This window comes from Vollenhovia emeryi, unplaced genomic scaffold, assembly GCF_000949405.1.
Source record: "Vollenhovia emeryi isolate VEMERY1.0 unplaced genomic scaffold, V.emery_V1.0 DF939136.1, whole genome shotgun sequence".
NCBI lineage: Eukaryota > Metazoa > Arthropoda > Insecta > Hymenoptera > Formicidae > Vollenhovia > Vollenhovia emeryi.
The window spans coordinates 2,442,024-2,456,366 of NW_011967230.1; the positions used below are offsets into that span (position 1 = coordinate 2,442,024).

General features: G+C 39.7%; 2 protein-coding genes across 2 annotated transcripts in view; both read left to right on the forward strand.

Moving 5' to 3' along the window:
* The window catches only part of LOC105567644 (protein kibra), a 72,743-nt gene extending 68,835 nt beyond the window's left edge, over nt 1–3,908 (forward strand). Inside the window, exons 11-12 of the mRNA XM_012022680.1 lie at nt 236–711; nt 1,117–3,908. Coding sequence (XP_011878070.1) covers nt 236–711; nt 1,117–1,573 — 933 coding nt within the window. The 3' untranslated portion in view covers nt 1,574–3,908. The remainder of the gene's footprint in view (nt 1–235; nt 712–1,116) is intronic.
* A 1,522-nt stretch (nt 3,909–5,430) lies between these two features.
* Nucleotides 5,431–14,340, forward strand: LOC105567645 (citron Rho-interacting kinase-like). The gene is made up of 13 exons (XM_012022681.1): nt 5,431–6,014; nt 6,112–6,429; nt 6,720–6,964; nt 7,792–8,238; nt 8,319–8,451; nt 8,520–9,043; nt 9,173–10,648; nt 11,118–11,561; nt 11,753–12,105; nt 12,194–12,354; nt 12,514–12,726; nt 12,808–13,063; nt 13,155–14,340. The coding sequence occupies exons 1-13, from the start codon at nt 5,807–5,809 to the stop codon at nt 13,261–13,263; spliced, it is 4,887 nt and encodes a 1,628-aa protein (XP_011878071.1). The 5' UTR covers nt 5,431–5,806; the 3' UTR covers nt 13,264–14,340.
* Nucleotides 14,341–14,343: the final 3 nt, after the last annotated feature.

The following is a 14,343-nucleotide window of genomic DNA, read 5'->3' on the forward strand; positions in this document are numbered from 1 at the left end:
CTGGTATCTTCGTTTTTCCGTACAGAGTAAGAGAGTTCGTGAAATACAAGGATTTTAACTCTCTCGAGCTTTCGAGATACAAAAATTTTCGACCAAACGTCGCTTAAAGATCGCAGAATTTTCTGTTTTTCGTGAATTTATCCATTATAACTTTTAGATACAAATTTCGACATTTTCAAGATTTCTTTCTTCATTGTTGTTTATTTATTTATTTTTCGTTTCTCGTCTTGTGCAGCTCAATCGCAGCGACAGCGACAGCAGTATGCCACTTTATCGTAGAGGCGGACCTTTCCAACGAAACTCGGTGGAGAGACGTTCCCTGCGATGGCGTCGACCGTCCTCCGCCCTCAGCTACAAAGCCACGAAGAAGTCGTCCCATTTACCGCCGACAGCGAGGACGTCGTTGGATCTCGAATTAGATCTCCAAGCGCAGCATGCTAGACTGAACAACCTCCAAGATGAGCTTAGCAGGTTACGCGAATTGAAGCAACGGCTGGAACAAGCGCGCGAGAAAGGCGACACCGACCTAGCGACATGGCTGCTGGAAGACCAGAAATTCCAAAGTCTCATAGCGCAGGCCGAGAGCGGCAAGAACGGCAAGAGTCCCGAGGATAAAAAGGTGGAGAAGATGCTGAAGAAAACCTCAAAAGAGATCTACAAATTAAGGAAAACGAAGGCCGGGAAGGGGAAACCCGACATAATTTCCTTCAAGTGAGTTTCGCTTTGCGCTGCAAAAGTATTTTCTGTTTCTGCCTTCGGTCAATAGGCCAAAGAGTTTTAATAGAAGATCCAACGAATACTTGGAATTGATACTTTAGTCTCCTTTGAAAGCAATAAAGATGCTTTATCTCAATATCGAATTTCCCATTTCTTTCGGACGTTACTCGATATTTTCTCAGTTTCTTTATTGTCTGGACATAATATCTGATAACATCTGATACTCAAGATACTAAAGTAACCGAGTGTCGGAAAATAATGTTGTTAATCAAATCATGTTAATCAAATGAAATTCGATAAAAAGTTTCCAATCATTTGGAAGATTATATGAGAATTAATAGAAAACAGACATTATCTCTGATAAAGACCATTTGATTAATGAACGTTACCTTTTTCCAGAGAAAAGATGGCCTTCTTTACGCGGATAAATCTGAACGTTCCTGTTCTGCCACCTGAGGAGACCGAGGGCACGTGTTCTGCGGCACCGCACGCGCACAGGAAGTACGCGTCGGAGCCAGCCGTCGTCACCAGCGCTCACGGTTTCGTGAATTCGTTGACGTCACGGCCGAACAACGTCCCCAGCGGAAGTGCATCGCCCGTCACGAAAAGCGGCGGTGTCGCGGATCGAAATGCCGCGAGTGTCGTCGTCACGATTACCAACGAGGATGAGGTCGCGTTGTCCAACGCCGACGGCAAGTCCGTGAATGCTAAAGGTCGACCGGCGGTGGAGACGGACGCGCGAAGTTCGGAGAACGGTGAGAGAGAGGCTCTATCGAAGTCCGCCGAGAAGAATGGCAACGGGGAGCCGAAGAGGTACGAGTATGTCGTCGACCGGGTCCTCGGCGTGGAGGTGTGAAGGTCCGAGGATCGCGCGCATTCCAGGCTGTAGCGCGACGGAGCTGCAGTTCCGCGTTCACAGATCTGTTTCCCCTCGTGTTTAAAATAGCAGCAAGACGAGGGGAGATGCGAGAGAGAAAGAGAGATGCAGGGGTCACGAAGTCGCTGGCCCCCTAACTCTGAATCCCTGGTGCCATGCGCAGATTATAGGACGCGAGCATCAAGGAGCTCGAGGGACGAGATGCGCCAAGGATGGATTGTTGTCGACAAACTGCGCGCTGCGAAGCTGTAGTCGATGTGACCAGTGATCACGGTGCATGTGCCAATGCCGGGTGTCAGAAGCAACCTCTTCGACGGACGCAGCGGCGAGAATTACGCGCGTACGCGAGCGCGATTGTGTACATATACAGAAACGTAAATTATTTAAACGATACTCTCTACGATAGGCTATTTAATTGTTTAACCCGACTCGCCCGAGTCCACGTCGCGAAATCGCGGCCGCGACACCCTCGCATGTCGTGTCGTTCCCTCTGTGCGTCGGAAGCACATGACCCACCGAGCAGCTGGTCTGCGACTCGAAAGTCTAACGAGAGGAAAAGCCGCGCCCAGGTTGGTTAGCGTGTTTTGCTGCGACCTCGGTGCCGCCGTTTTGCAACGCGTTTCCTAACGCCGAGTTCCCGGATCGCGATCAAATCCAGCGGAAACGAATTTCCAAGTGTCCTTCACGCGTATCGATTCTGGCAACACCGCGATTCGTAACTTCCAAATTTAACAAAGCTTGATCCTCTGTTACGCCCGGATCTTTTTCTCTCTTTGATTTGAATCAGATGAAATACTCGCGCGAGTTCTGCTCGCTAATCTTTCATGGCAAATCGAATCAGCTGCAACTTCATTCTTATCCCTTCAGCCTCAGCTATGGAATTTTCGAAATTGTGATCAGATTGTTCGTTTTGGGAAAGTTTTAGAAAACAGACTGCCTTATCCCAACCGGTCTCGGACGAATGTAGACGTTCGTTGACTACCGTCCGTAGGGACTCCAGGTTCTAGTACTTGAGGTCGTAAGTGCCAGGGAATTAGGTGGATGGAGTGATCAGTAACAGATCGTGTGTCGTTTCCGGCGATCTGGATATAGCTTGACGTCATAATCTTTATCTGCCTTGAAACACTCCTCCACCAGCGGACCGTGCAACAATGTGCCTTATTGTTGAATTAATCGCGCGGAGAAAGCGCCGCGAATATATACAGGATATCCGATACGAGATATCGTGATACAATTGACGAGGAGGTGATTCCTCTTCTCTCCTCTAATAAACAAGCGAAAGATAATTTTCTCTTAGGTTACATCATTTTTTATGTAATATACATATATCTGCCCGTATTTATACCGGCGTGGGAGGATTAAACTGCAATTGTTTGTAGCGAGCCTCGACAGTTGTATCATGATTTGCCGGACAGTCTGCATTCTCTAAGCGTTACATTGCTCATGTTATTACACCGGGGATACATGTGAATATTCAGATGAAGGCGCGACAACCAAAAATACTTATTTCCGCAAATCAGCGACAACGTTGTGACGATTCCAATTAATCACAACTGCTTTCTTAGAGTATTTCAAGATAAGTATCTAAGTGCCTACATGTTCGACGTTAATAAGATATACGAAGCTGCATACGAAATAATCTTCTTGAGAATTCGTTACGTACACAGTCTCTTTTATATTGCATTTGCCTGGACGTAACTGATTTTACAACGTCGACTTTTTACCTCGTAATTTGAATAAGAAGAAAAAGTGAATTTCAATTTATCGTGATTATCGATAGATAACGGACCGCAAATAATCCGGAGAAGTGTATTAAAATATAAAGTGCGTTACTCGAAACAAAAAAAGAAACGTTTGTCGATTGCGGTAGTACCATAAAGTATGCGGAAAAGAGACATTTCTGGGCGTCGCCTTTAATGCTAGAACGGCCGTCTTTTTTTTTACGGTAAAATGCAATAACTACCCAGTTGATTTTACCGACTAAAAGATATTTTGAGATGTATTTAAGACGATCCTTAAATATAAAAATTGGCTGTAAACAAGCCTTAGTGTGCACTCAGTGCGCACTAGTGCAAGCAACCGAATTCGCTATAAGATAAAGAAACAAATTTCATTGTCGTTTGACATACGAATACTTTTAACTTGGCCGTTCTAGTGTTAATGCGGGAGATAGAAAATCCCGATTCTTAACACAGATTGTTGACGAGAGATATCTCCAAGGTAACGGATGCCATATTACGTGTATATGAAGGAGCCCAAGATGTAGGTGTTGGCAGTTAGGGAAGAGGAGGGTGATAACGAAAGAAAAAAAAAACGGGAAAATATTTGTACATATTTTGTATATACGCATTTTAACGATTATATCTATGTGCGCCTGTAAACGTAAATATATGTATATTATACATGCATACTTATATAATATACGTATATGTATATATAAATTTATATACCTGCATATGTATATATTTATGTGTATATATATATGTGTGTGTATATAAATATATAAAAAACTTTGCAACATAGTGATTCACTTCGCATTATTTAAAGAAAAAGTGTATTTTTATCAATGGAACGTACGTTCGATTTTACAGAGCGTTTCGTAAACCTGCAAAAATCATAGAACAATTGCGAAATTAAACAACGAAATATATAATTGCCTTACATTCAAAATGCTGAATTTATTACGCTCATATTTAAAATTAAAGTTATACGTTATTATTATTATTATAATTATTATATATATATATTTATATATATAATATTATTTACTATCGCATAGCGCCTTATTGTATCAAATTAATGATAATATCAATAACGATGATGTTAATGGTATCGTTAAGAAATGCTAAATAGACGATAAACGTAATTTCATAAAAGAGAATACACACACACACACACACACACACACACACACATACACGATTCGCACACGTACATACAACATTACATGAGACATACTTACAGACTCGCAGGAAGAACCACAATCACAGTTTGATTTGTAAGTAACGGTTCGTATGGTAATGATTAAAAGGACAAAATACAGTATACTCTTGCCACATTCGTTTTGTGTTTGAATACCTCTTCTTTCTGTGCTTTCCGCGATCTTTCCTTGCTATTGTTCTACATTAAGTTGTTCTCATTTTTGTCAAGTGCTTCAGAAGAGTTTTGCATTGCATTAAAAAAATTAAGAACAGATTCCGTGAATCTGTAGTTTATTTGATCTGGTCCAGTGGAATCTACGTATGTGTATTTATTTATTTTATGAAATTGCATAGTTGCATATGCATGGCACAAGACCACTCTAGACCAATAAGCATGTTACGTAAATCAATATGGCGACTCAATGCTCGATGTTCATTGGTTTAAACGGTTTTCATGCTATGCACACGCAGCTATGCAAAAGTGTGTCCTCCCCGCTTTATCCTGGTATTATTTTGCGCATAAAAGCTAATAAAAAGAATTACAAGCGCAAGAACTATAGTATTTGACTGTGTCAAATGCTATAGTTTTTTTTTTTTATAGGAGGATCCCGCGGTCACCTTTTCTATTAATAGTTTAGTGGAAAATTGATTGTTAGATCGCGTAATCGTTGCGAAAAACAAAGACCTGTGAAATTGGACTTGTCGAAAATCTATCTCGTATTAGAATCCTATCTCATAACAGAGGACTCTCCTCCATTATTTCAAAATCAGCCCTTTATCGACACTGCTCGCTGCTTTGCCGACAATTCTCACCGAATTACCGCCAGAGGCCACCGCGGTCGCCGCAGTCGCGCGCGCGCTCTGACGTCGCGTGCGGCGTATTAAATTCAAATAGTTCGCACGAAGTTTCTCGTAACCGTTAGTAGTTCAGCGAGTACACCGACTACGCGAAGAAATGTAAACTTTGGCGTCCGGGAGCGTCTCCGAACTTGATTGACGAGCGTGAGCATGCGATTTGGGAACAACAGCGAGGCAAGGAGGGGCCGACGTAGCGTTCCTTCGTAAATCCTCGACAGCTACAAAGGTTGGGGTTCCGTGAACGATCTCTTACGAAGCGTGAACGTGCTTCTGTGTCCGGATGGGTTACCTCCCGTCTGGCACGATCCGTCTGTCGCGAGTGTAGAAGAATGTCGTGAGACACTGACCCCAGAAGCTCGTTTGCCGATACCTTCCTCGAGGTAAATGCCATTATCATCGAGCAAGCCTCGCCCGAACGACGCTGCGGTGGACCATGGAGTTGAGAAGCAACGAGAGATCGCGATACGAGCGGTCCAAGAAGGCGTTGGAGACCTGCGAGAAGCTTCGCGGCAAATCTACGTATTTCCGCGATTCAGACGAGAGGCCGCAGAAACTGGACGCGAGCATCAAGCAGCGGGACAAGTTGGCGCAGGAACTGGTGGCGGTACGATCGGATTTAGCTGGCATCAGGAGAAGCTTGGGTTGGTTTGTCTATCTAATTCAATCAACGAGGATACGTTACGTATTTCTAATATATTTTTTAATTCTTTTTTAATATTTTTCGCCTGACTTTTGTAGCCGAAGCTGCGGAATCTGACGCTGCAATGGGATCAGGAGGATCTCCGTACTTTGAGTACAAGTTTCCCAAGCAGTCGGAAAAATTGTCCAAGGAGAAGATGGAGCTGCAGGCAAAGCTGGATGAGAAAAAGAAAGAAGCCCAGGAGAAGCAGAAGAGAATACTTGACCTGCAGGACAAGGTCAGGGAGTTTTCTCAGATGGTGTCTCAAATGGAGGAGAAGACGCGGCGATTGGAAACTTCCAACAAGGAGAGGGACATATTTGAGAAAGAACTGATAGCCACAAGATCAGAATTGGCGGGCGTTAAGAGGATGTTAGGTATATAATTTAGTAACAGTTGTAGTAGCTAAATCCATATGTTGTCAAATTGCTGGAAACTTTCGTGGAAAAGAGTTGTATAGCCCACGATTGTTCTGATTTATATAACGCGGCGTCTACAATGAGATCTTTAAGATGTAAGATTTAAGAAAGTGGCCTATCACGCTCGAATATGAGGAGAATAATCGACTGCGATTGGTCATTTTCTTAAATCTTACGTATTGAAGATCTCATTGTAGCCGCATAAGACATGCCTGCGTGATACAATCTTAACATGTTGCTTCGGACAGAACTTGAACGGCAAGAGAGGAGGGAGCTGGAGACTCAAGCGCTTGAATTAATAAGAGACACTAAGCGCAAGTGGGAGAATGAGGAGAAAGAGAAGATCGCAAAATTCAACAAGCGTATCGAGGAACAGACTACAAAGATTACAGAACTGAGCATGAGCAATCATGAGTTGAGCTCACGTCTGCAGAGAGCAGAGGGCGAACTGGAGACTGCAAACGCAGAATTAGCTAAACTGCGTGTATTTCAGGTAAGTGACCGTTCAGCATATACATTAATACAACATAATATAATTCTCTATTAAATAATGTTTCAAAGTTCACGATGAAAGACTGTGAACGAAGGTAAAAGGTAGATGCAAACTAAGATCAATATTACAAAGTGTCTACTACCAGGAAAAATCTGGAATTCTCGGGGAATTTTTTGTACTTGAAAAATCAGCGAATTAGCGGGGAAATTTTGTTGTTGAGAGAGTAATTGTCTCTTCATTTTGTATTTCGCGAGTAATCGAAAGTTAACCGATCAAGTTAGTAACAAAGTGACAAACAAAACTGAATGTGTTTAGGAAGCGGTAACTAATGCTCCATCATTTTATTTTTAAATCTGATTTTCTTATATTTCTTCGAAAACTAAAATTTTTAATAATATAAAACGAAAAGCAAAAGGCGTTTTTCTCATTTGAAAAATTTTAGGACTTCATTTTTTTAACAGTAATAAAGACTTATTGTCATTAAATAATTAACCAATGTAGGAAATTATTGTACTATTCAACACAACTGGTAAGTTCTAATTAAAGAAATTTGTTGCAAAAAATATTTTTTTCTTAATTAAAGATTTTAATTAAAGAAATTTGCCAGTCGTGTCTAACATTACTTTCCTATATTGGTTAATTTTTTTAATGATTGTGCCAATAGGACACACTGACCGAGAAATAAGAATACACAATAGTTTTGAAAACCATTTTGGAAGTTTCATTGAAAATACCGGGGAAATGGGAGGGATTCTCAGGGACTTTTTTGTTCGAAAACTGAATAGATACCCTGTTAATTTTTTACTACATGTATAATACATGTGTAGGCACAGTATAAGGAATCCTTGGCGAAAACACGTGCGTTAAACAGACAAAGTGTACAAGGTGTAGAAATTAAGTTAGAGGAGATGGCCACGCGTGCTCACAATCAGCTGGCCGATTTGCGAGCGAAATTGGACTTTGAGGCACAGAAAAACACAGATCTCGAGACTAAATTACGAAACGAGCAGGACTCGAACCACTGTCGCGAGTCGAGACTAAATGTTGCTCTAGAACTCGCGCAAAACGAATTAAGAGACTGTCAGGAACAATTGCGTACCATACAAGCTACATTACCAGCCAGAGATGTCGAGATGGAGGCTTTACGTAAACAACTGCAAGAGAGGGCAAGACAGATAGACGATCTGAAATCGTCAGAGCAAATACTTACAACTATGGAAGAGCAATTAGAAAGAGCGAATCTTGAAAATGAACAATTGAAGCAGCAATTACAAGTAGATATCTAAAATATGTCTGTTGTACGAAAAATTAGTATGCTGAAGCATCATTAAATCTAATTACCTTTTCTTCACAGGCTACCAAGACTGATTTAAATGAAACCATGATGAATTTGCAGCAGAGTGAAGCGCTTGCTGTAAATTTGGAGCAGGCAGCGCAGGATAAGGCTACGTTGCAAAAGAGATTGAAGGATTCTTTGGTAAAGGAGGGTAAGTAAAATTATAGAAGCGAGAGATCATTTCTGTTTTTGTTATTTAATTGCTATTTATAATCGCAGAGGAACAATTGCGCAAAGTTTGCAATTTAGAGGGATTGCTGAAACGGTTGGAGCACAGTGTTACAAAGTTGGAAGCAGAGAACGCTAGTCTCAAACAATTGGATGAAGCACCAGCGGCAACTCGCGCAGCAGTTATTGATACAACCACTGATACGAAGGTATTTCATGGACATGAAGAAATAGAAAAACTGAAACAGCAACTTCAGACATTGCGAGAAGAACTAACAGTTAAGAAGCAAGTGGCGAAAGAAGCTCAGTTGGCTTTGTGGAAGAAAGAAAAAGAACTATCAGATGCTAATTTAGATAAACGTATAGCAGTGAGGGAAGCTAAACGGGCCGAGGATAAAATAAAGATGCTGCAGGAAGAGAAACAAAAGTTACATGAGAGATTAAGCGGTAAAGCAAAAGAGGAAGAGGAAAATTCTAAGAAACTGTTGAAAGAATTAAATATCGCAAAGACATCATTGAATGATATTACAAAAGAAGCATCTAGGAATAAACTGCAGGCCGATTCAGCACAAAGGGTATATATTTAGTAAAGATTGTTTTTTAATTTTTTAAATTTTTCGTCGATAAATTAAAATTTCTATAGAAAAAGAAAGAATCTGGTTTTGTTGGATGTTTTTATTATTTATTCTTAATTTATTTCTCAGGCTTTGACCCAAGCTAATCATCAAATCGAGGAATTACAATCTTCTAGCGCATCACTACGTAGAGAATTGGATGCGGCTCGAAAGCAAGTACGATCAAGTCAGGAACGTCTTGATACTCTAAACGCCGAGAACAGACGTTTGACACAGACAGTCGCTAGGCATAATGAAGAAAAGACTGACCTTGAGTCCAAAGTGGCAAAATTAGAACAGGATATCAAGGGCTACGAACTGAATATTGAGTTGCTAAAAGAAACCTGCACAGTCTTAGAGGAGCAGTTAACAGATTACGAGAGATTGACAAGCGACCACGAAACGCGTGAGAATATGTTGGTCCAGGATAAAATGAAGCTGCAGAAAGACTTGGAGGCTGCCGAGACAAAGGTACGCGAGGCGCATATTGCGCAGAACGAAGAGAAAACGCGAAGAAAATTAGCCGAAAGTAACATCAAACAGTTGGAATCCGAGACGAGTGACATAGAAAGCGAGAGAAATAGTCTTGTCGTTCAAAGGAACCAGTATAAAAAACTCGCTCAGGAACTTACTATACAAGTAGAAGAATTGAGTATGAAGTGCGGCGAAATGGAGTGCGATCTCTCGGAAATGAGTCGCGCTCTAGAAGCCGTTAAAGGAGAATCGAGAAACGTGAAAGAGGAGAGCAGCGAATACTTGACGAGATTGCACGAATTGAAAGAAGCAAATTTCGGGCTTATGGCCGACTTGCAGACCAGTATAGATCAAGGTCAAAAACTGAGGTTGGAAATAGCAGAGATTGAAAACGCCTCGAAAGAGATGGAACAATTGTTTCGGGAGAGAGAGGTGAAGGCCGAGACCACTCTGCAGCAACAAAACAAGCTGATTAATCACCTGCAATTGGAATTGGAGAAATATAGTAAGAAGAAGAAGACTGTGTGCGACAAAATACTTGGTGTGAAGCAGAAGGAGAACATGCCGCCTGTGGGTATAGGCATGCCTGTAGGATATCGTGAATTGGAGAATCAACTCGCGAATGAACAGGCGAAGGTGAAGATGTTGACGGAGCAGGTGTTGATCCTGAAGAGAGAATTGTCTAGAGTTACCTCCGCACCTATGTCTGTATCTGCACCCACGTCCCCGACGACACCAGAACGCGAAGGCAAAAGAGCGAGGGGTGTCATGGAGACCAGCAGCTCGTTACTTAGACAATTGTCTCCACAAAGGATAGGACACAATATTCCGCATAGATTTAACGTCGGATTGCCTATGCGTGCCGGAAAATGCGCCGCGTGTCCAAAGGCTATACAGTTCGGAAGACGTGCGGCGACCTGCAGCGAGTGTCAAATCATGACACACCTGGAGTGCACGGTATCTGTACCTGCCAGTTGTGGTTTACCAAATAGTTTCCCTAAATACTATCATGGAGATAGCGATGAGAGCTTATCGTCGATCGGAGATAGCGTCCAGACTTTGGCGATAGATCAACCGGACAAACTAGATACGGTAAGAAATCAGGTTTATTCCACGTCTCCTTAATTTCGTAACAATTTGTGTATTCATATAAATCCAGAGGCATCATTATCACACTGGTTAAAACCAAGTATCAATGTGGTCTTAGCATGATACGTACGCGCATGCGCGTACGCGCGGCGCAGACCAGCTGCAGTCATTTTAACACTGCGAATTTCAAATGAAGTTTGTAATTTATACAATACTTTGTAAATTAAGTAAAAAATTAATTTTTCTTTTTTCTTTTCACTGCACGACTATAATCTTGGGCTGGATTCAGACTGCGAGTAAGATTTAAGAAAGCAAATATTCGTCATTATTTATAAGAAATAAGTTATAATTGTTTCTATTACGTTTTTTTATTTTACCTTTTACTTAATTAATTTCAATTTGCCCTCCTTCTCCCTACGTCACCAAACTGATCAGGAAACAGCTAATGTCTCTGCATATGCACCTTGCGCAGGATCTACAAAGTACTCCTTGCAAAGAAAACGAAGTTTCCATGGAAGGATGGGTAAAAGTTCCTGGTAGATCCAAGTCCTGCTGGGAGAGAAAGTACCTGAAGTTGGAAGGATCGTGTCTGTGCGTTTACGAGCATCAGCCGCGCGCGGGAATGGCACCGATCAGTCGTTTAAATTTGATAGAGAATAATGGCTTTAATGTTTCCGAAATGGTACCGCAACCTGATGTCTTAGGAACGGCAAAATCCGACATCCCATTTATCTTTAGAGTAGAATCGAATTCTGCAACGACTTGCTGGCCTTCATCTAGATTGGACATTATGGCGCTGAGTCAGGCTGACAAGAGGAACTGGCTTAAAACTTTAAAAACCATTACTATTCAAAGTTTATGTCCTATGCCAAAATGTAAAAAATATGAAACTGTACTCAGATTAGAAAGACATCATGTGAGTAGTGATTGATAATTTGTGCGTTATGCCCGTTTTATAAAAATATAAAGAAAGCGACTCTAGCTGTGGATTTGTTTGACAAAATAAAAAGTAAAATTGTAGTTGCTCCTTCCTCTTTGATACAAATCTTTATTTTTACATCAAGATTTTCATTAATTTTGTACTGACGTTACTCTATTTGTTTCTAGTTGGATTTAAACTGTGTTGTGGATCTAGGCGTAGAAAATGTGCTTTTGCTAGGTGCGAAGGAAGGCCTGTTTTCGTATTGCGCATCCAAATCTCAAACGCTCACTACGATACGCGGTGTCAAGCAGATACACCAGCTCTCTTTACATTCCCATTTAGATCTGGCTTTAATGATAGCCGGTGAATACAGGGAATTAGTACACTGTAACTTGAGGCTACTGAAGAATAATGCGTTGGCCGCCGATTGTTCTAGACCAGCAATCAGTACAAAGAGCGTATTACCTGTATCTGATAGTTGCCATCTTTACCAATTGCAAGGCGATATACTATGCGCCGCAACCGCATCTCATGTGATGTACGTAATTTCTAATCCATTTATGAGAATTATATAGACTATTGTAATAATATAATTCTGAATATTATTTTTTTATATATTAATACAGATTATTGAAATGGAGAATCGGAGAAGATTCCGGGGAATTTGTCAGGTTTCGTGAGTTTGATACGCAGGAGCCTTGCAGTTGTGCCATATTTACTGCAAATCTCCTTATTGTAGGTTGTCAAAAATTTATGCAGATCGATCTGCGAACTTATGTTGTAAACGGTAGGCACATTCGTATAAATACAATTTATATATTACAATTCGTAAATCTAGTAATTTCCCAGTAGTAAACGTGTCATAATTTTCGTCTGAACAAAATATATAATTAAAAATATATATGTACATATTATAATTCGAAACAATTGATGCATTTATTCACAGAGTTTCCAGACGAGGACAATAGCTCCATTAAAGCGGCAATATCGGGCGCAGCTAAACTTGACATATTTCCTGTGTGTATTCTCAATCTTTCCAATACACACGGCACGGCGGAGCTTTTACTGTGTTACAATGAATTTGGTGTATTTGTGGACGAAAATGGTAGAAGGACTCGCGCTGTTGATCCAGTGTGGAATCATTTACCATTCGCTTTTGGTAGCGATCAATTTAATTACACATTAATGTGACAAACTTGTTTATTATGTAAATTATTCTGTTAATAATTTGTTGTTTCAGCATTCTGCAAACCGTACTTATTCATTATTCATTTCATGTCTGTTGAGATTGTGAAACTCGACGCGGAAGCATACAATTCTTCCGAAAAGAATCCTGAACGTACCTTAATTGAATTACCTAGTCCGCGTTATTTAGGCACAACTGGTTCAAAAGGGATTTATGTGGCTACTATTAATTCTTACTTTGAATTACTGAAGATAAATGGTTTTGTCAGTATGCCAACACTGACCGGAAGTTTAACAAGTCTCGACACATTGTAAGTCGTCTTTTTTTTTCTAAAAATTACCTACATATAAACAAAAATATTTTAATATACCAAATTACTAATTGCATTTATTTTTTGTCAGGGGACAAGAGGACGAAAGTAGCTCAGAATTTAGTTTTACGTCAAGCTTAATGGAGACTTTAGACGGACAGGGAAAAAAAGTACATTTTGCTGGAGTGCATAAATATTAAAATAGGTACACAAACATTTAATTTAATCTTAACATTGTTTCTTGGCTATATTTATTTGTTTATATCTGAAGAAATACGACGTGTGTAGAGCAAATAAGTTTAAAACGGAATAATATCTGATTTATAATCAGTTATCGTACTTCTTTAATAGAACTTGAACGTTTCATTAAAATAAAAGACACATAAGTTATATATTTAATAAAGATCTCAGATGCTTGCCATATTATTAACCCTCTGATCGTTGTCTTTTTTTTGTACGTTCAATCCTGCCTACATTAATCTATTTATTCATAAACTTTTTGAGACGTTTATAATTGAATTAATTGAATATACCGAACAGAACGCTTTATAAATATTGTGTTGAATTAGTAAAATTGAATAAATTTAGTGTGTCATGAGTAATCAGAGGTCATGAGTAATTCAGAAAGATAAAAAGATCAAATAGCACACGGTACTTATTCATGGAATTCTAAATTTAAAAAAAATGTTTGTAGGTAACATTAAGCTTTATGTTTCTCTCAAAGTACAATCGCGGCAAATATATAAGAATATTTTTTATCTATAAATAAAAAGAGTAAGAATAATAATACTTAGATAATTATATTATGTAAATTAATACGACAACGACATAGAATATCATAATATATTCTTTATATATCAAAAGAAAAACTTTTGTATTTTTATAACTTAGTTTAAAATGAAATGTAAGGACAAATAAAAATATCTTACAGTACATTGTGCAGTTTATGTCACTACTATCTGTTTTTAGTACTTCCACGCTATTTCCGAAAAAAAGTTGCGTGTAATATTAACGCTTAGAAGTATTTTTCTTTTGCTTCTGTTTCTTTTTATCGTTACTTTCCTCTCATTAAAACAACATGTCACAGTCTGAAAAAATATTTTACCGAACGTTCTAGAAGTCAATCGTAAAGTTGTGTGTACTTGTGTAACATTACAGCACATTGTGTTACGACGTACATAACTAGTAGGAGACGTTAATGAAGGTATATTATGCATTCCGATGCGATATCCGGCCACCCTTGACTTCTGTGCCTCTACAATACCGAATATTCATTACAC